Source organism: Molossus molossus, unplaced genomic scaffold, assembly GCF_014108415.1.
Source record: "Molossus molossus isolate mMolMol1 unplaced genomic scaffold, mMolMol1.p scaffold_m16_p_15, whole genome shotgun sequence".
Lineage (NCBI taxonomy): Eukaryota > Metazoa > Chordata > Mammalia > Chiroptera > Molossidae > Molossus > Molossus molossus.
The window spans coordinates 66,735,350-66,757,121 of NW_023425350.1; the positions used below are offsets into that span (position 1 = coordinate 66,735,350).

General features: G+C 44.2%; 1 protein-coding gene across 1 annotated transcript in view; it reads left to right on the forward strand.

Moving 5' to 3' along the window:
- Nucleotides 1-21,772, forward strand: part of MERTK (MER proto-oncogene, tyrosine kinase) — a 111,680-nt gene that overhangs the window by 67,477 nt on the left and 22,431 nt on the right. Inside the window, exons 7-9 of the mRNA XM_036262436.1 lie at nucleotides 887-1,070; nucleotides 6,653-6,804; nucleotides 17,537-17,690. Coding sequence (XP_036118329.1) covers nucleotides 887-1,070; nucleotides 6,653-6,804; nucleotides 17,537-17,690 — 490 coding nt within the window. The remainder of the gene's footprint in view (nucleotides 1-886; nucleotides 1,071-6,652; nucleotides 6,805-17,536; nucleotides 17,691-21,772) is intronic.

Sequence of the window (21,772 nt, forward strand, 5' to 3'; positions counted from 1 at the left end):
ACTGGGGCCGTGCGGGAGGCAGCCAATCCATGTGTCTCTCTTACATCTATGTTTTCTCTCTCCCTCACTCCCTTTCATGCTCTCTCTAAAAAATTAATGAAAAAATATCTCAGGTGAGGATGAACAAAAAAAAGAAAGAAAGAAATACAGATTAGAACAAAATCCAGTATCCCATCTTCTAAAGTGGGATTTGAGGTAGGTTTTCTTTAAAGCTCTGGAGAGTAAATATTTTAGGCTTTGCCACCCCATGTCGTTGACTTTGATGTCTATTCTGTGCAACAGCTGAAAGAAATAGAGACTTGAGAGGGTTCTGAGAAAGGAGGGGCTAGTTCATGATATGCGGTTTAAAAATTGTAACATAGCCCTAGCCGGTTTGGCTCAGCGGTTAGAGTGTCGGCCTGCGGTCCTGAGAGACCCGGGTTCGGTTCCCGCTAAGGGCGCGTACCTCGGTTGCAGTTTGTCCCCGGCCCTGGTCGGTTGTGCGGGTGGCAGCCACTCGATGTGTCCCTTTCACATCGATGTTTCTCTCTCTCTCTCTCTGTTCCTCTCTCTCCCTCCCACTCTACCTGAACAAAAAATGGAAAAATGTCCTCGGGTGATGATAAAAAAAAAAAAAAAAAATTGTAACAGAATGGTAAGTGTTTGCTCTGTTACCTGCCACAGTGAGAACACTTACTCTAGGCCTTTCCTCGGGTCCTCAGCTGTTGCCCAGCAGCATGAGTAACACTCGGTAACGCTGGCAGGGACACTGGTGTGCGGCGTGGAAGGAAGCCGGCACTTCCCTTCCGCGGAGAGGAAGGGCCGCGCAGGGGCCGCCTGTGAGCCCCACGGCTGACATTCCCACCACCTTACTAATGCCGGGTCCGCATCTTCACTTTCCACTTAGGTCCAGGAAGTCGATCCTCTGAGTAATGGCTCTGTCATGATTTTTAACACCTCTGCTTCGCCACCTCGGTATCAAATCGAGCAGCTGCGAGCTCTGGCGAATTACAGCATCGGCGTGTCCTGCAGGAACGAGATTGGCTGGTCCACCTGGAGCCCCTGGGTCCTGGCCAGCACCACCGAAGGAGGTAATTCCTGGCATTCAGAACGTTGCTCGAATGCATGTGATTAAACAAGTCCTTCCCGGTGGCCTGATTTAGACTTTAAATTTTGCTTTCTTTGGTCCTTGTCTCTGGAGGAGAGTTTTTATTGAGGTGGCCAGTGAAAATGGGGAGGAAACTGATAAACTACATATAGGTAATATTTTTTTTTTTGCATAAGAAGATAATAGCAGTGCACTCTTTATAGCATATCATTTTTAATAAAAATGTAATATAAAGTTATTATAGCAGAAAACTAATGAATTTGAAGGTGGCTAATGTTCACGTACCGTGTGCCTAGAACCAGATTAGGTGCTTTACAGACATTAGATCTTCACAGCAGCCCTATCGAGTAGGTGCTATTATCTCTGTTATCCGTCTCATAGTGAATTTTGTTTACATCTTTAAACTTTAAAGACTTTTTCTGTGGCTGCTGTTGAATTCTTAGATATTTTTTCTTTTCTATGAGTAGGGGAATAAATATCGTAGTTCTGTTATATTCAAGTCACACAGTTTTCATTCTTTCCTAATTAGAACTCTAGATCACTCAGAACCTCGGGGGTGCCCTTGACTCCATCCTCACACAATCAGTGATCGGTCTTAGTGCAGACAGTGTGAGGGCTTAATCCGCACAAATGGTGCCAACATTGTGAAATACCGCCCTTTCTCAAGTGAGAAAGAAAACCTTTGACAACAGTTTGTGTGTGCTGTGTTCCATTTTCATTGAGTTCAAAATACTTTGATTTCTTCTTTGACCCAGTAGTTATTTAGGTGTGTTAATTTAGTCTCTAAATACTTGGGAGTTTTCTGGAGATCTATGTATTGATTTCTAATTTATTTTCCTTTATTGATTTTGGAGAGACAGGAAGGGAGAGGGAGATAGAAACATCCATGAGAGAGAACATTGATTGGCTGCCTCCTGCATGCCCCCCACTGGGGATCGGGCCCACAACCTGGGCATGTGCCCTGACCAGGAATCGAACCGGAGTTGATTGATTGCTTTTCAAATGGTATTATTACTGGTTTTCTACCTACTTCTATCAATAAATTAGAAATAAGCATTGATATCTGCAGTTATAACTGTGGATTTATCTATTTCTATTTGCACTTCTCCAACAGGATTTTTGGTTTAAATGTTTTGAAGCTCTGTTATTTTGTGCGTAAATATTTAATATTGCTATACTCTCCTAATAAATTGACTGCTTTATCATTATGAAATTATTTTCTTTATCCTTGGTAGTATTATCTTCTGTGAAGTCTCCTTTGTCTGATATTGTAATAGCCATTTTATTTTTAATGTATTTTTATCTTCATATTCAAAATGTATTTCTCTTAGGGAGCATATACTTTGGTCTGGTTTTTTAATTCACTCACAATTTCCACCTTTAAATTGGGGTATTTAGCCCTGGCCGGTTTGGCTCAGCGGTTAGAGCATCGGCCTGTGGTCCAGAGAGACCCGGGTTCGGTTTCCACTAAGGGCATGTACCTCAGTTGCAGTTTGTCCCCGGCCCTGGTTGGTCGTGCGGGTGGCGGCCACTCGATGTGTTCCTTTCACATCGATGTTTCTCTCTCTCTCTCTCTTCCTATCACTCTATTTGAACAAAAAAATGGATAAATGTCCTCGGGTAAGGATTAAAAAAAAAAAATGGGGGTATTTAATTTGTTAAAATGTAATAGGATTATTCATATTATCTTGCTTATAGCAAATTCCTTTTACATCTTGAAACTTTAGGTTTAAAGTTTAAGTTTAAATCTGTCACATTTTTATTTGTTCTATCTGTAGTTTTTTCTCTTTTTCTTTTGTGTTAATTGAATATTTTTATTCTCTTTTATCTTCTTTGTTTGCTGATTAGGTTATAACTTGTTTTCTGGGTTTTTTCGTGGTTGCTTCAGGGTTAATAGTGTGCATGTTTAACTCATCACTTAAAGTGATGCTATAGCACTTCATGTGGGAACCTTCGAGTAGTATGCTACTTTCATTTCTTCACCTGATATTTGCACAATTATTATCCATTTTACTTTGCATGTTATAAATCCATGCCACGTGGTTATTATTTTTGTTTAAATAGTCAGTAATTTTTAGGGTGACTTATATAACTAGAAAAAAATACATATAATTACTCATAAAGTTACCATTTCTAATTGTACTCAGTTTTTGGTGTGGGTCCACATTTTCATGCAGTATCGTTTTCCGTCTTAAGACCTTCATTATTTCTTGTAGTGTGGACCTGGTGAGGAATTGACCTTTTGTGTGTCTAAGAAAAAATTTTATTTAACCTTTGATACTTCTTTTGCCTTTGTTTTTGAAAGATATTTTTACTAGATATAGAATTCTAGGTGCACATTTTTTTACTTTCATTACTTCAAAACTATTGCATTACTGTCTTCATGCGTATTTCTGATGAGAAATCTATAAATCTAATCTTTATTTGTTCCTCGATATGTAATGTATCCGCATGTGTTTTGTCTCCGGTTTTACCTTTATTGTTGACTTTGAGCAATTTAATTGTGATGTGCTGTGGTGTAATTTAAAAAAATATTACTTGTGCTTGGGGTTCATTGGATTTCTTGGATCTATGTGTTTATGGTTTGCATCCAATTTGGGAACATTTTAGCCATTACTTTTCAAATACTTTTTTCTCTTCCCAGCTCTCGTCTTTAGAGGACTCCAATTACACTTATGTTTGATCACTTGAAGTTGCCTCATAACTCACTGATAGTTTGTTAGTTTTTTCCCCCTACTTTTCTTTTTTTTTTTTTTTTTAATTTTGGATAGTTTCTATTGTGTTTTCGACCTTACCTGGTCTTTTCTTGTGTGGTATCTAATCTGTCATTAATTCTATCTAGTGTATATTTCATTTCTCACATAGTTTTTGTATCTTTCATGTTTTGACTTAACTTTTGGACCATATGGAATGCAATTATAACTGTTTTAGTGTTCTTGCTAATTCTGTCATCTGTGTTATTTCTGGGGCAGTTTTGATTGATTTATATTCCTGTTATGTAGAGGACTTGGCAGTTTCTTTGCATAGCGGACGATCTTTTATTGGATTCCCGACATTGTGAATTTAACCTTATGGGATGCTAGGTATTATGTTCCTGTGAGTGCTCAGCTTTGTTTTGGGATATTGTTAAGCTAATGGGAAAAGTGTGATCCTTTGGGATCATCTGAAGCAGGATGAGAACAGTGCTCAGCCTCCTGAGACCAGCACATTATGTGTGCTCTGCCCAGAGCTGCTTAAAGCATAGATTTCCCAGTCTGATAGTGAAGAACAGAGTACTGTTCCAGCCCTGAGTGAGGCCCAGGCACTGTTATCTTTCATTCTTTCATGTATTTCCTTTCCTCTCTCCATCTGGAGGCATCCCAGTGACTCACGACCTTCTCTTAGACATTTGTCTTCATTGGCCTCCTCCCTCCTTTTCATAGAGCGCATTGCCCCATCCGCTAGCTCCAGGGACAGTGTGTGTAAAATAGAAACCCAATGGAACTTGCAAGTCTTTGTCATGCGAGATTGATAATATTTCCTAACATGGAATTTTATGTTGGAAATTGTTTTCCCTCAGAATTTGGAAGTATTTCTGTGTTGTTTTTTAGCTTCGTGACTTGTGGAGAATTCTGATCTTTGAGTGTGGGTGGGGTTCATGACGTCCCTGTCAGGTGAGTGGGCGATGATGTGTTTAGAGTAGGATACCCCAAGTGGCAGTATTGGTTTGCTTTCCTCTGAGACCGCTGGCTTTCTCTAGAAGTCTCCTGTTCGCTGCCTCATGAATAGCAACATGGCAGCCAGGTGACGAGGACAGGTGAGGTGGAGTCCTCCTCCTCCTCCTCCAGGACTCAAACTTCCACTTGTTTCCCCGCTTGTCAGTCTGGCCCCTCATCAGGCCTCCATTCTGCTGGTGCCCGAGTCCAGAGGCTTATCTGTTAGGATAAGGTATCCTGTCCCCTGTGGGAGCCCCTGCCAGGCATGTGGGAATAGGTTAGAGGAGTTTCAAGGACTAAGTACTTCCTGATCAGACTTTCAGTCTTCCCATCTTAGTACCTGGACCACAGCTGCTGAGCCTCGGCAGGTGCATTCAGGAGAATCAGCTTGCTGAGTTAATGACACCTTTGTCTCTGTCAAATACACGTTGAAATTTCTCTTTCACGGTTGACTCCTCTTTACCTGATGCATTTATACTGTTTTAAATTTCTTCCTGTCATCATAGAGGGGTCTCAGGAGGGAGCAGGTGTAAAGACACGTCGAGTCGGCCACGTTTGTCCACGAATCCTACAGCAGATTTGAAAGTTGTGAATCATTTCCTAGGTACAGCTCATCTGTGCGTCATGTGTCCCATGCTGAGATTCCTTCCAGCTGCTCCTGGAATCAGCAGAGACGAGGAAGACTCCAGGACCCTTTTGTTTTATTTTCAGATGTATCAGAAATATATTATTTGTTCTTCCCTAAATACAAGTACAGGCAATTTTGGTATATATTATTCCAGTTGTCTTTATTTTTTCTCTCTATGTAAAACAGCTTTTAAATTTCTAAAATGAGTCATTGATGCATACTTGTTAGCAATCTGATCTTTACCTTCATCAGATAATTTTTCACATCAGTACACATGATCTACCTACTTTCTTTTCACCGGCTGGATTGTAAGTATTCTATTGGAAAATGTATCAAAATTTATTATAGCACATATATTGACTGAGCATTATATTTATTCCTTTTTGTCTCTATTTTGTTCAATAAATATAATGCCACCCACAGGAGAATTTTTGTAGATTACATTTCTGGAAATAAAATTCTTGGTCAAAGAACATATTATTTTCAGTTTTAAAATAGAGTCAAGCTCCTCCCTTCCAAAAAAAGAATGTAGTAATGACCTTGACCTGTTTTCCAAATTAAGTTTTATATGTACACACACACACACACGTGCATACACACACACATATATACATACATACATACTTTCTTTTCCAAAGTGCTTTGACTATCATTGTCCTGTGTCTTTGTGAGAGCTATAAAGTGAGTATGTGACTTTACCAGACAGTGAAAACCAATGCTAAATGCTACATTTTACACGTAGCCCAGAAATTAACATAGATCCCTGATCTCCAGTAACACAGTGTCTTACACACATGTAGTAATTTCCTGACTGATGAGTTCTGTTCAGACCCTCAGTCACCTGCCTCTGGGCTTTAAAGTGGTGGCTTCCTTCTGAGCGGCACCGAGCTCCCGCCCTTGCTCTCCTGAGACACACACCGCTGTCCATTCGGTGCGGTCGACCGTCCGCCCCGAAGGCTGCTTCCCCTTGGAGAACCCTGTTCAGCGTGTCTGCTTGCTGCCCCAGGAGAAGTCCACGGGCGCCGCCACGTCTTGTTCTTTGAGTTTGGAAAGGACCGACTTTCTAGAACTCATGCACTCTCTCAGGGGCCCTCCGTGGAAAAGCGGGTGGGAATCGCCCTCCGTCTCAGTCTCATTTGAGTGCTTTCCAAGAATCATCGAACCCCAAGCATTCCGAACCGAGAAGGGAAGAGCCTCCGTGTGCTTTCTTTGCGGCTCACCCTTCTCTCCTTGTCCTTTTAGCCCCATCGGTAGCGCCTTTGAACGTCACTGTGTTTCTGAACGAATCTAGTAACAAGGTGGACGTCAGCTGGATCAAGCCTCCGATCGAGCGGCAGGACGGGGACCTGGTGGGCTACCGGATTTCCCACGTGTGGCAGAGCGCGGACACCTCCGTAAGTCTGTGCGCCGGACGGTGCACGCGTCTCCTCTGATTCGCCCGTTTACTACTATTCTAGAAGCTTGTTTTGTTGCGAGAATGCCGGGTGTTATGAGTTAGGCAAGGCCCCCTTCAGTGGGATATGAAGAATGTCAAAAAAATTAGAGGTGACTGAGTAGTTATAAAATTCCAAGAACTCTCTAGGCCTTTCCTCACTCGCTTATTCATCCATTCATTTATTTATTCAGTACGTATGTGCAAAACTCATCTCTGTGAGCACCTGATTTCCTGCCTTCGGGGAGCTGGGGCTCTTACAGAAGTTGTGTGAATGACCCGATAACCACAGCAGGCGGTCGAGCAGCTACAGGGAGGGCTGAGCGGGCCAGCAACTCATAGCCTCTCGTTATTCTGGATTGTCAAGGAAGCACCCGGTGCATAGGATAGCAAGGGGTCAACAGACTCTGAAGGAAAGCGTTCTGCAAGCAACAGACCATCTTGACCCAGCTCCATAGAAGCAAAAGTAGACACAAGTCCCACCTGACCAGAGCTAAGTCATTGCCACTCATAGCACAGCAGACAACAGAAGCATCAGCCTGGTGGTGCGGGTTCCCTGCCCCCAAGCTCTGCGGAGCTGTGTGATGGGCCCACTGGTGGGCTGTTCCACTGGGGTCCTCCGGCCAAGAGCTCGGCACCCTGAGCAGCTAGAACCAACAGCCCGTGCTCTGTGCAGGTGCGTGGTGGCCTCGCTGCTCCACCTTGACTGACTTCACTGCCTATGTGACCAGCCCCAGTGTGGCTAAGGTCAGGGGTGGTTACACCGTGCAGTTTGGCCTGCTCAGCAAGGATGTGCAAGATGCTCGGGCCTGTGCAGATGCCTCTTCAGTAAAGGTGGTACTTGATGTGGGCTCGGAATAATCTTGACAGGTGACGATGGAGGAGTTCCAGATGGAGAAAGATCACGAGATGAGGCATCGTGTGGCAGCTGTGGGGGATCGTGACTCACTCGAGGCCCTGGAACGTGAATGCTTTCAGGGGTGTGGTGTGAGGGGAAGCTGGGCCGGGAGCTTGGCCTTGTGTGCGGGGCCCTGAACGTTGGCCGAGGTGTCAGATAGACTTTGGCAGATCGCAAAGGAGCCCATGAGAACCTTGAACTTAGGTGTTCGTTTTGAAAGTTGTGTGTAAGAAGATGGCTGATCCCCCAGGACTGTCTCCTTCCTGCCGTCACAAAGAGCCGCCTCCTCCTGTTTCACATTCCTGATCGATGTAACCCTGGTGACGGGCCAGACTTTGGCATCTTTGTGGCATTTGTACATGGCAGCACATGAAAGTAACACAGCTGGGCAGGAGAGAGGACGGGACAGGGCGCCCACTGATAATGCCCAAGCTTCATTTCAGTCCTTTTCAATCTGACGTCATCCAACTTGTACCAAAACTGCTGTTTTCCAGTAGGACAGTTGAGACTTATTCTTTTTTCTTTTGTTGCCTCAGTTTACCCACCCGGAAGCAGACCATTGGAAGCAGTAGGTGATGGAAGTAGAGGAGACAGAAGAGGGCTTAGGAGCCCATGATTCTCATGTCTCAACGTAAATGATCACAAGCCGTTATTTGTACCTGTCAACTCTGAGTTAGTGAGTTGTAGGTACGAGAGAAGGAGCTTTGCCTCTCCTGGTCTTTTGTCCCAGGGCACTGTGCCAGGTGCTGTGGATTAACCACTTGTACCCTGACTGGGTCAGGGGAATCAAATCAAATCTGGAGAACAGCTTCTTTTCACAGTGCTAAGTTCTGAGGATGGTACATGAAGGCACAATCGTTTTGTTTCGGTTCAGTGGGAATTGTTGCTTTCTTGCATGGCAGAAGATAGTGATCCTCGGCAGAGGTTTAAGGGGCAGGTGCTTTTTTCTTCTTCTCTTCTGGTGTGAGTGATAGCTCCACCTGCAGACGGGGCTGGAGCCGAAGGGCAGGAGTGCAGAAGCCCTACGGGTGGCGCAGCGCAGACCCTGCCGTACCTGTGCCGCGAACACTCAGCTGGGCGGGGCATTCGTGTCGCCTTTGCTCAGAGCAGTCCCTGTGGAGTGAGAACAGTGCTGCCACAGTTAGGGCTGTGACCTTTCCAGTCATTACTCCTTGAAGGTGCTGGGTCATCCCAGGCAGAAGGTCACTTGCATTGAAATCCTGCTGTACTTTGTGCATCATGATGGTCTTATGACAACAAAAGATCAGTAGCTCACTTTGGATAAACCCTCGGATGCAGCTGAGCTTCCGGCTCCTGAGCTGCAGTGGAAGGCGAATAAAACACCAGAACGGCCCGGCCCGGGTGGCTCAGGGGATTGAGCATTGTCCCATGGACTGAGAGGTCCTGGTTCGATTCCAGGCAGGGCACATGTCAGGGTTGTGGGCTCGATTACCAGTAGGGGGTGTGCAGGAGGTGGCTGACTGATGTTTCTTCTCACACTGATGTTTCTGTATCTCTCTCCCTTTCTCTCTATCTAAAAAATCAATAAAAATATATTTAAAAACAAACAAAAAAGCACCAGAACAGCCAGCCCTGGGGGGAGCCTTGAACCTGGAGTGAAGTTGCAATGACTCCATTTACCTCTATTTCTCTAACACCCTTCATTCCTGAGGAGCAAGAGAGAGACACAGCTTCATCGCCAAACTGTCCTTTCGTTTCCATTTGTACAAGACCGTTTCTAGAGCTGCAGCTAGACTGGATACTTTTGAAAGCGATTCCCAGTCCTGACTCTAATAAGGGTAGTTTTTTATATGCACATTTGGGACTTTCTAGGAAGTGGCCTTTGGGTGGATTATTGCAGTTATGCTGAAAACTTGGTTTTAAAAGTTTGTACTTTTATTATCCCACAACTGCTGTGTCACTTCTAGACTAAGCAACTCCTGATATTTACCATGCTGACATTTACTAGATCTCAATGAAGACACTGACTCTTTTCTTGATGTCCTTTGCTTTCCCGATAAAACCTCAGAGGTCAGGAGTAAGGACAATCTGTTCTCCTGGGCCTGGAGCACGCCTTGCCCGTCTTTGTGCCGTCTGAACGCAGGACCTTGACTTCCTCTGTCGGAGTTCACGGCACTTCCGACTTTGTGCGTGGACCTGGCCGGCATCTCAACCTGTGGGAGTTTCTCTCCCAATGGGACAGTAGTATTTTTTTTTTTTTAATTACAGTTGACATACAACAGTATTATATTGGTTTCAGGTATACAACCCAGTGATTAGACATTTACATAACTTACTAAGTGATCACCCTGATAAATCTAGAACCATCTGACACCATACACACTTACTACAGTATCATGGGCTGTATTCCCTATGCTGTACTTTATATTCCCATGACTATTCTGTAACTACCAATTGGTACTTTTTTTTTTTTAATCCTCACCCAAGGACATTTTTTTCCATTTTTTGTTCAGATAGAGTGGGAGGAAGAGAGGGAGAGAGAGAGAGTGAGAGAGAAACATCAACGTGAAAGGGACACATCGAGTGGCTGCCACCCACACGGCCAACCAGGGCCAGGGACAAACAGCAACCAAGGTACACGCCCTTAGCGGGAACCGAACCCGGGTCTCTCTGGACCGCAGGCCGATGCTCTAACCGCTGAGCCAAACTGGCCAGGGCACCAATTGGTACTTTTAATCGCTTCACCTTTCCACCCATTCCCCAGCCCCCTCCCACCTGGCAACCATCAAAATGTTCTCTGTGTCTATGAGTCTATTTCTGTTCTGCTTGTGTGTTTATTTTGTTTTTCAGATTTCGCATATAAGTGAAATCATAGACATTTTTCTTTCTCTGCCTAACTTATTTCACTCAGCACAATACCCTCTAGGTCCATCCGTGTTGTTGCAAATGGCAAGATTTCATTCTTTTTCATGGCTGAGTCATATTCCATTTATCCTTTATCCATTCATCTGTTGATGGACTCTTAGGTTGCTTCCATATCATGGCTATTGTAAATAATGCTGCAACGAACATGTGGATGTATATGTCTTTTCGATTTAGTGTTTGGGGTTTCTTCAAATAAATACCCAGAAGTGGAGTTGCTGGGTCCTTCTTTATCTCATGTTATATAGCCTTTGTTTTAAAGTTTATTTTGTCTGGTATAAGTATTGCTACCCCAGCTTTTTGTTTGTTTACATTTTTATGAACTGCCTTTTCCCATCCATTTACTTTCAGTCTGTGTGTGTCTTTTGATCTAAAGTGAGTCTCTTATAGACAGCACATGTAAGGGTCTTATTTTGTTACCCACTACACCTCCATATGTCTTTTGATTGGAGCATTGAATCTGTTTGCATTTAAAATAATTGTTGATAGTTATATATTACCATTTTATTATTCGTATTTTTAATCTTTTTTCTCCCTTCTTCTTAAAGAAGACCATTTAATATTTTTCCACTGATATTTCTCGATAGAGAGGGAGGGAGAGAGGGAGAGGGAGAAGGAGAGACAGAGACAGAGACATCCACGTGAGAAAGACACAGCGACATTTGCCTCCCGCATGCGCCATGGATGAGGCCAGGCATCAAACCTGCAACCCGTCGGTGCATGGGCCAAGGCTCTAAGCACTCAATCTCACCTGCCAGGGCTCCTTTGCTGTTTTTAAGATTCTCTCTTTGTCTTTAACATTTTGCATTCTAATTATGATGTATCTTGGTATGGGACTGTTTTGGTTTATCTTGTTTGCAACTTTCTGCGCTTTCGGGACTTTTATGTCTATTTCTTTCACCGGGTTAGGGAAGTTTTCTGTTGTTGTTTTTTTCCACATAGGTTTTCAATTCCTTGCTCTCTCTCTCCTTCTGGCCACCCCCATGATGTGAATGTTGGTACGCTTGAAGTGGTCCCAGAGGCTCCTTAATCTGCCCTCATGTACTTGGATTACTATTTTTTTCTTTTGCCGTTCTGATTGGGTGCTGTCTGCTTCCTTATCTTGGCAGTCTCTGGTTTGATCCTCTGCTTCGCGTACTCCTCTGCCGAGTCCCTGTAACGTAGTCTACGTGTCAGTTAGCGTAGTCTTCATTTCTGACTGTTTCTGCTTTATGTTTTCTGGTTCTGTTTTTATGTTTCCTCTCTCTTTGTTGAGGTTCTCACTAAGTTCATCCACTCTTCCCCTAAGTTCCTTGAGCACCCTTATAACCAGTGTTTTGAACTCTGCATTTGGTGGATTGCTTGTCTCCTTTTGTTTAGTTCTTTTCTGGAGTTTTGTTCTGTTCCTTTATATGGGACGTGTTGCTTTGTCTCCCCGTTTTGGCTGCCTCCCTGTGTTTGTTTCTATGTTTCTATGTAGAGCTGCTGTATCTCCTGGGCTTATATCCTGTAGGGTCCAGTGACACAGCTTTCATGATTATTCGACCTGGGCACCCCTGTGTGGGCTGTGTACACCCTCCTGTTGCAGTTGAACATTCATTGCTGTTGACACATCAGTGGGAAGGATTTACCCTGAGGCTGATCGACTGCAAGGACTGGCTGCATCTACGGTGGAGGATCAGCTGTGCAGGGGCCCCCCCATGGAGCAGGACTTACTTCAGCAGGGCTCGGGGCTCGGGTGCCTGCTGGGTCTGCCTCTTGAGTGTGTCAGTTGTGGAGGTGATTGGGTAGTGTTTTGACAGCGTCTGAAGCTGTCTAACAGGCACACTGGCTCTGGGGCCTCCCAGGTCATGCGGGCCAAGGTCAGCCGCCACCTGTGTCCTGCCTGGGGCCACCGGCACGAGCTGCAAAGTAGTCTGCAGCTGGCTGCTACTTTTGCTGGGCTTGGAGGTGAATGGAACAGTCTCCTGATGGGTGTGGGCTAGTGCTTATTATCCCATTCTCATTCTCATAAGGTGAGAAAGGAATTCAGTGAGCAAATCAGTTTAGAAAATACTGACATTACGCCCTTCCTTGAGGACCCACGTGTCTGTTGGCAAGTTCGAGGCTCTGCTGTGCTGCAGTGAAGAAATCTGCTTAGCTCTGACCCAGGAACCGCCCACACGTTAGCCATTCGATTGGATGCGTGTCATTCTCCAGGAGCTCTGTGTTGTGGGGCTGTGGCTTTCGTGCTGGTCTTGCTGTGGTTGGAAGGGTGGCGGTCTAGGTCAGAAGGAAATTTTATAGCAGACTATTAGGGAGAACCAGCTTCTTCAAAGACCCAGAAAGGCTATAGTATGTTTGAGGATTCCCTCAAACTCTGCCTAGAACTCTGCTCCTGACACACTGCCGTCCTGGCTGTTGGCAGTTGCCCTTCTTCTTTCTCCCTCCATCCTCCCTGTCACCGCTGTCCAAGGAGGGCAGAGCGTTTGAGCTGGTGTCATCTTTAGGTATGAGGGGTAGGCATGGGCCAGACAGATCGCAAACACTTCCGTCAAGGATGGTCCATTGTACCTGGAGCAGAAACCTACAGTGAGTCAAACAGACGTCATAGTTTGGGGAACAAGACAGCGTGGAATGATCCAAGGCAGCCTTGAGAGGTACTGCAAGGTCAAGTCTGTATGAAGGACTTACATTTAAAGGGAAAGAAGATGAAATACAGCACCGTGTGGGACACAGTATAGGAATTAAGAAGTAGCCTCTGCGTCAGACCAGTCGCTAAGTGTTTTACCTAAAGGAACTCGCTTAGCCCTTACAGAAACTCTGTGAGGAAGATTTCTTCTCCTCCCTGTTCATTTGGGGAAGTTGGAGCTCAGAGATGCTGAGCATGTTACCCAGAATCACAGAGCTTGGGACTGGTAGCTCTGGGGTCAGAACCAGGTCTGGCTGCCTCCAAAGGCAGTTTTCTTCAGACCCTGCTGCTCCTTCCCAGGTGCCCTTGGTTTTCTTCAGATATAGTGTCTCTCGTTCAGTATCCAGTTTGGCACCGTAGCACAAAGCAGTAAGAACAGGATGCGTTTGAAGAGTCAGATGTGAGAGTTTTGCGTCGATGCCTGTGAATCTGCACCTTTGTTGTTGTAGCAGGACCGACACTCGCCCCAGTGAGTGGTCTTGGAGGCAGTGCAGTAGGCCATGTTCTTAAATACAAACATAGGGTTGTGCGTTCTCACAGAGTTGAAGATATTAAAGTCTGTTTTTTCATAAGTGAACACAAGCACCACGTTTTGACGTCACGTGTTGGGAGACGCCGCGCCTTGGGAGATGTCACATTTTGGGAGACGTGTTTTTCCATTGCCCAACAGGCCAGGGCCGCATGTTTTATCTGTGAGTAAAGTTGTAATCAGTGTGGCACTATATTTCCAATTTCATTTCCCGAAAACACTCTCATATTTTAAGTCCTCGAGGATATGGGCCTGTGTTGGTGACAAATGGAAAGGTCATAAATGAGAAGTATGCAGTCAGTTCACAGCCTGTGCCCATGACCAGACCACCTCATGCCAGGAGCACGGCCCCACCTCTGCGTCGGCACCTGACCCTGGGGAGGACGCAAGGTGGCCCATACCCATGTGTGATTTCAAATGGCCTTCTCCATCAGCTTTCAGAATCAAAATGAAAATAACACGTGGGGAGCCCTGGCCGGTATGGCTCAATGGTTGGAGTGTTGGCCCGAGCGCCAAAGGGTCGTGGGTTCAATGATCAGTCAGGGGCATACACCTGGGTTGCAGGTTCCATCCCAGCCCCATGCCCAGAGGCAAGCAATCAATGTCTCTCTCTCTCTCTCTCTCTCTCTCCCTACTCCTCCCTCCATCTCTCTTTCACTCTCTCTTAAAAAAAAAAAAAAATCAATGGAGAAAATGTCCTCAGGTGAAGATTAACAAACAAAAATACTTCAGGATATGGATATGGCCACGCCTCTCTTTATACACTTGCCATCAAAACAGAATTAAAAAGTCATCACTTATCAAAAACGGTGATCATACGTTTAGACTGTGTTGTTGCAGGTTGCCATTTAAGAGTATTCTTAGAAAAAATTGCTACACCTCCGCTAAAACGTTCGGCCTATATCTCTCTAATCACTACTTCCAATTTTATTATAATTCTGCCTCTGGAATGGGATGGTTTTTATGTATTTCTAAAGTGTGCAGCAGTAAACAGTGCTGCCATCACTCTGCTCCGGCTTCAGACGGTGACCGCGGCTCTGATGGCGGCCGGGCTGCGCTTGGGTGACGTGTGCTCCAGGCCGGGCGCCATCCCCAGCACCTGACACAGACTCGCTCTGGGCCCGTCTAAGGGACGGGGGTGGAGATTAGAAGTCACTTCTCTGGGTTCCCATGGTCACTTACAGACCCTAAGGCGACAGGTATCATAAAGTACTTTTATTTATTTCCAAAAGGATAATTCTCTTTTTGTTAGGATTTCTCCCCTTCTAGGGATTTAATTCTTTTGCAGTTAAGCATGTCCTCTCATTTTGAGATCATTTCTTTCATATGTGATGTCCTGTATTTGAGTTTTGTAGACAGAAATGTATGGAGCCAGAAGAAGGCCCGTGTTCTGGTCGGGCTCCGGGTCTTGTACATTGAAGCTGTAGGGTGGTCAAGTCCGGAGTAGACGTGTTCATTCTCGGCCACCTGCCTGGCTCACAGCAGGGCCGCAGGGCCGTGGGTTTGGACCAGGGAGTTACTCTCCTGGATGATTTACTGTCCCCCACAAATTAGAGAATGACCAGCTAAACTGTGATCCAAACTGGGCTTGGTACAGACTTGTAATTAGTAAGTAAGTCCTACAAATCCAATGCACAGTACACTGAATGCAGACATTGTATTATAATCATCACATTTGTTAAGAGACTAGCTCTTGCCCTGGCTGGTTTGGCTTAGCAGGTAGAGCGTCAGCCCACGGACCAAGAGTTCTGGGTTTGAATCTGGCCAAGGGCACGTACCTCTGTTGCAGTTTGTCCCCGGCCCCGGTTGGGGTTGTGTGGTGGCAGCCAATCGATGTGTCTCTCTCACATCAATGTTTCGCTCTCCCACTATCTGGAGATAAATGTAAAAATATCCTTGAGTGAGGATAAAGAAAAAAGAGAGAGACTAGATGATAATACATAAAGGTATCAAATCAGCATGTTGTACACCTTAAATTTACCCAGTGTTACATGTCAAATATATTTCAGTTTTAGAAAAAACTGGGTTTGCCATAAATAAAATGCTATTGCTGAAAAAGATGTTGCCTGAATATCCCCCCAAAATTGATCATTATTAATTTGTTTACTTAATTACAAACCTATGGCAAGTCTTTTTGCAACAATAGAGTCTAATGCGATAGAAAAACCAACGATTTTTAAATCTGTATTTCCCCTTTTCATCATTTGTCTGGGGATGCATGCAGGTCCAGATGGTCACTGCCTGTCAGATTTGGAAACAGTCTGTGGGTGGCTGACCCTCGGTGGTGAGTGATGGGACTGTCCTCTCCTTAAAGGTTGAGCTGGTTCCACCTTGCGTGATGGTTAGAAGTGACTGGCGTGAGACTGAGTGACCAGGGGATGAAGTTGCCCCCCAAACCAGGCCCCTCTGTTCACTGGCAATCCGTGACATCTGTGCTCCATATGACGTGACAGTTGTCTCATTCTGTCTGTGACATCACATTTCCAGAGTTCAGAGAGAAAGACGTGAGCACTTCAAGCCCTCCGGCCCTGTTAGAAAGACAAGCCCCAGGCCCCACACAGCTCAGCATCCTACCCCCAAAGAACACCATTACGTCACGATTTAGGAACAAAGGCTAAAGTGCCATATAAACACTTAGTCCGGGTCGTTTTTTCAAAAATAATTTGTTGCCCTGGCTGGTTTGGCTCAGCCATTAGAGTGTCGGCCCGCGGACCAGAGAGTCCTGGGTTTGGTTCCTGCTAAGGGCACGTACCTCGGTTGCAGTTTGTCTCCGGCCTTGGTTGGGGTCATGTGGGTGGCAGCCACTTGATGTGTCTCTCTCACGTTGATGTTTCTCTCTCTCTTTCCCCCTCTCTCCCTCCTGCTCTATCTGAAGATAAAGGCAAAGATAAATGCAAAAATGTCTTTGGGTGAGGATTAAAAAAATAAAAATCATTTGTCTCCTGTGTCTTGATGGCTGATTTACATGGCCGTGGTTTTAAAACAAAGTAAATAAAAGTGAAAACAGCCCTGGCCGGTTTGGCTCAGTGGTTGGAGCATCGGCCTGCGGACTAGAGAGTCCCAGGTTTGGTTCCCGCTGAGGGCACATACCTCGGTTGCAGTTTGTCCCTGGCCCTGGTTGGGGTCATGTGGGTGGTAACCACTTGATGTGACTCTCTCACATCGAAGTTTCTCTCTCTTTCTCTCCCTCCTGCTTTGTCTCAAGATGAATGCAAAAATGTCCTCAGGAGAGGATTGAAAAAAAAGTAAAAACAGATTTTTGAAAATTGTTCAAATTGTGCATTTGTCACACTGATAGGGAAAAAAATAGTGCCAGTACCCTCCTAAATGGAGATGTTAGTCAAAATTCTTACAAGTGCAGGTGGCCCGTGGCAGGGACAGCGTGGCTCCGGGCCAGCACCCTGTGGTGGTGCAGAGGGGTCTGGAGCCATCCTGCCCTTGTCATCTGGGTGCATCAGCCACACGCCCCTCTCTTCCTGAGGCGTCTTCACTGCCACTCTAAGTGCTGTGCCCACACAACCCTGGCTGCTGCCAGCCCGTCCTGTGTCCCTGTATCCCTGCACTTTTATTCATTGGCTGTGGCCCGAGTGAGGAAGGGACGCTGTGGAAACATGGCCGCTGCCCCTGGGATGTGCTGGGATGACTTCCCTCAGGAGGCACTGTGGCCGAGCAGGCGACGTGTCCCAGGCAGCAGCTCAGAGTTTCATTTCCTTTTCTTTCTTGTCCATCCCCAGAAAGAGCTGACTGAAGAAGTCAACCAGAATGGCAGCCACGCTCAGATTCCTGTTCAAGTCCACAATGCCACGTGCACAGTGAGGATTGCCGCTGTCACCACAGGAGGGGTCGGACCTTTCAGTGCCCCAGTGAAAATATTCGTCCCTGCACACGGTGAGTGCCAGGCTCCCGGTCAGCTGCCAGAGCAGGTCCCTCCAGGCAGCGCATCTGTGGGATGGACAGCTGGTTTAAGACTGAAACGTAAAGACCAAAGGAGTTTCGCCATGGTAAAGAGACTTGATAGCATGATACACCTCAGCGTGTGAGTTCTCCCACTAGCATGACTATGAATGGTTCTAACTCATAGAAGGATCGGTCCGCTCAGGGTACCTAGTTTGATTTGGTTTCTTGCATATAGTTAAATGACATATACTGACTGAATGTTGGCAAGGCAGTGTGGCTGATCCTTCACTCTCTAGAACTGGTATTGTTCGTGTACTTGCCAGTGTTTGTTTTGCTGTTTTAATCAGTGCAGCTTGTCACATTGTTGCCCATTCAAGCCTTGAGCAGCATGTCTCATGATGGATCAGTCCAGAACGTGCAGTGTTTCCTGCAGAAGCCGCCTCAGACGGCCCTGGGCTCCCTGAGCTAGTGCCCAGCCCTGCGTGCTGGCTTCTGCGTGTTGTTGGAGTGTGCTTTGGCAAGGTGCCACCGTGGTGCCCCCAGTGGCCTAACGCTGTGCTTACTTCCATAGATGAGGGGATCCAGCTTTGTTGTGACTGTGTCCTGCCTGGGTTGTCTGATGTTACACTGCTGTCATCAGCTCCATGCACAGGCACCTATATCTGTGTGACCTGTGCATTTTCAACTCATTGTAAACACTGGCTTTGTACTTCCAGCAGACAGGACTTGTGAGCAGACCAGTGAGTCCCCGAGGGTCTCTTCCAGTGACCCTCTCACATGCTCTCCCTTTAGTGCAGAATTGGAGGCTCTGTACCTGGCACCATTAGTAACTGGTGATAGGGACACAGGCTTGTCTGCCTGGTAAAAATTCACAATAAGATACTGACTCTAAATGCATGCACAGGTTTAAAAAATCAGACTTTTAAGATAACAGAGTGTTTATCTTCATACAAAATAAACTCTCCAGAATTGTCAAAAGCTTTGCACAGTCCTTGCTTTGCACGATTCCAATGTGTATGCATGTCGGTTAACACTGTTGAGTTAACATAACACCGTTTCTCAGGAATATGGTTCAAATGTGAGCTGTCATCACATATATATATTTAGTCTTTATTGTTGAAAGTATTATAGATATCTCCCCTTTTTCTATCATTGACCCCCCTCCGCTCCCACCCCTCTCCTGCTTTCCTGAAACTATTGTCTGTGTCCATTGGTTGTGCATATGTGCATATAAGTTCTTTGATTTATCTCTTCCCATCCCCCAGCCCCCTTTCCTCTGAGATTGGTCTGTTCCCACTTCCATGTCTCTGGATCTGTTCTGATTGTCAGCTTATTTTGTTCATGATATTTCACAAATAAGTGAGATCATATGGTACTTGTATTTCTCTGACTGGCTTATTTCACTCAGCATAATACTGTTCAGGTCCCTCCATGTAGTCTCAAAGGGTAAGAAATCTTTCTTTCTTACAGTTGCATAATATTTCATTGTGTAAATGTACCACAGCTTTTTCGTCCACTCAGCTGCTGATGGATACTGGGGTTGGTTCCAGACCTTAGCTGTTGTAAATAGCTGTGAACATAGGGGTACATATATTCTTCCTGATTGGTATTTCAGGCTTCTTAGGATATATTCCTAGAAGTGGAGTCACTGGGTCAAATGGCAGTTCCATTTTTAATTTTTTGAGGAAACACCATATTGTTTTCCACAGTGGCTGCACCAGTCTGCATTCCCACCAGCAGTGTGCTGGAGTCCCCTTTTCTCCACACCCTTACCAGCACTTGTTTGAGGATTTGTTGATGGCAGCTATTAGGGCAGATGTGAGGGAATATCTCATAGTTGTTTTAATTTGCATCTCTTTGATGATTAGTAGTGATGAGCATTTTTTCATTGTCTCCTGGCCATTTGTATGTCCTGTTTGGAGAAGTGTCTATTCAGGTCCTCTGCCCATTTTTTAATTGGATTGTTTGTCTTCCTTTTGTTGAGTTGTATGAGTACTCTCTATATATTTTGGATATTAACCCCTTTTCCTATGTATCATTGGCAAATATGTTCTCCCAGAGAGGGTACGTTCCCTTTTCATTTTGATGCCGGTTTCTTTTGCCGAGCAGAAGCTTTTAAGTTTAATGTAGTCCTATTTAATAATTTTTTCCTTTGTTTCTTTGCTCTAGGTGGTGTAGCAGTGATAATTCTGCTACATGTGATGTCTTGAGATTTTGTGGCCTACATTTTCTTCTAGGATTTTTATGCTTTCACAATTTACATTTAAGTCTTTTATCCATTTTGAGTTTATTCTTGTGTATGGTGTAAGTTTGTGGTCTAGTTTCATTTTTTTTGCATGTACCTGTCCAATTTTCCAACACCATTTATTAAAGAGACTATCTTTTCTCCATTTTATGCTCTTGCCATCTTCATCAAATATTAATTGTGCATAATGTCTTGGATTGATTTTTGGTTTCTCTCCTCTGTTCTATTGATCTATATGCCTGTTCTTGTGCCAGTACCGGACTGTTTTGATTTCGATGGCTTTGTAGTATAACTTGATATTCAGTATTGTGATCCCTCCAACTTTGTTATTTTTCGAGATATCTGTGGCTATTCAGGGTCTTTTTTGATTCCATATAAACATTTGGAGTATTTGTTCTAGATCTATGAAATATGATGTTGGTACTTTAATAGGCATTGCATTGAATCTATAGATTGCTTTAGGTAGTGTGGCCATTTTAATGATGTTAATTCTTCCAATCCATGAACATGGTATATGCTTCCACTTTTATATAACTTCCTCTATTTCTTTTTTCAATGTCCTATAATTTTCTGAGAAAGAGTCTTTTACCTCCTTAGTTAAGTTTATTCCTAGGTATTAATTTTTTTGTTGCAGTGGTAAATGGGATTTTTTTGTTTTGTTTTGTTTTTAGTTTACCTTACTGAGTGCTCATTATTGGTGTATAAGAATGCCATCAATTTCTGAATATTGATTTTGTATCCAGCTACTTTGCCAAATTCATTTATTAAATCTAGTAGATTTTTGAAAGAGTCTTTAAGGTTTTCTGTGTATAATATTATGTCATCTGCAAATAATGACAGTTTTACTTCCTCCTTTTCTGTTTGGATGCCTTTTATTTTTTCTTTTCTAATTGCTGTGGCTAAAACTTCCTGTACTATGTTAAATAAGAGTGGCAAAAGTGGACATTTCTGTTTTGCTCCTGTTCTTAAGGGAAGTGCTTTTAGTTTTTGCCCATTGAGTATGATGTTGGCTGTAGGTTTTTCATTTATGACTTTTATTATGTCAAGATATGATCCCTCTATTCCCACATTGCTGAGTGTTTTTATTAGAAATGGGTGCTGGATTTTATCAAATGTTTTCTCTGCAAAACTGATATGATCATATTTTTACTTTTCATTTTGTTTATGTGGTGTGTCACATTTATTGATTTGCAAATACTGCACCAACCTGGCGTCCCTGGAATATATCCCACTTGGTCAGAGTGAATAATTTTTTTAATATATTACTGGATCCAGTTTGCTGGTATTTTATTGAGGATTTTGGCATCTATGTTGATCAGGGATATTGGCCTGCAGTTTTCTTTCTTTGTATTGTCTTTATCTGGTTTTGGAATTAGGATTAAGCTGGCCTCATAAAAAGAGCTTGCAAGTCTTCCTTCCTCTTGAATTTTTTGGAATAGTTTGATGAGAATAGGTGTTAGTTCTTCTTTGAATGTTCAGTAAATCTCCCCTGTGAAGCTGTCCAGACCTGGGCTTTTGTTTGCTGGAAATTTATTGATTACAGCTTCAATTTCCTTAGTTGTTATTGGTCTGTTCAAGTTTTCTGACTCTTCCCAGTTCAGTTTTGGGAGACTGTGATTTTAGAAACTTGTTCATTTAGCCTAGTTGTCTAATTTGTTAACATATAATTGTGCATGGTATTTTCTAACAATCCTTTGTATTTCTGTGGTCTCAGTTGTTACATTTCCTCTTTCATTTTGTTTTTTTTTTATTTTCATTTGGGTCCCTTCTCTTTTTCTTTTCAAAGAACCTGCTCCTGGTTTCATTGATTTTTTTGAAATTTTTTTTA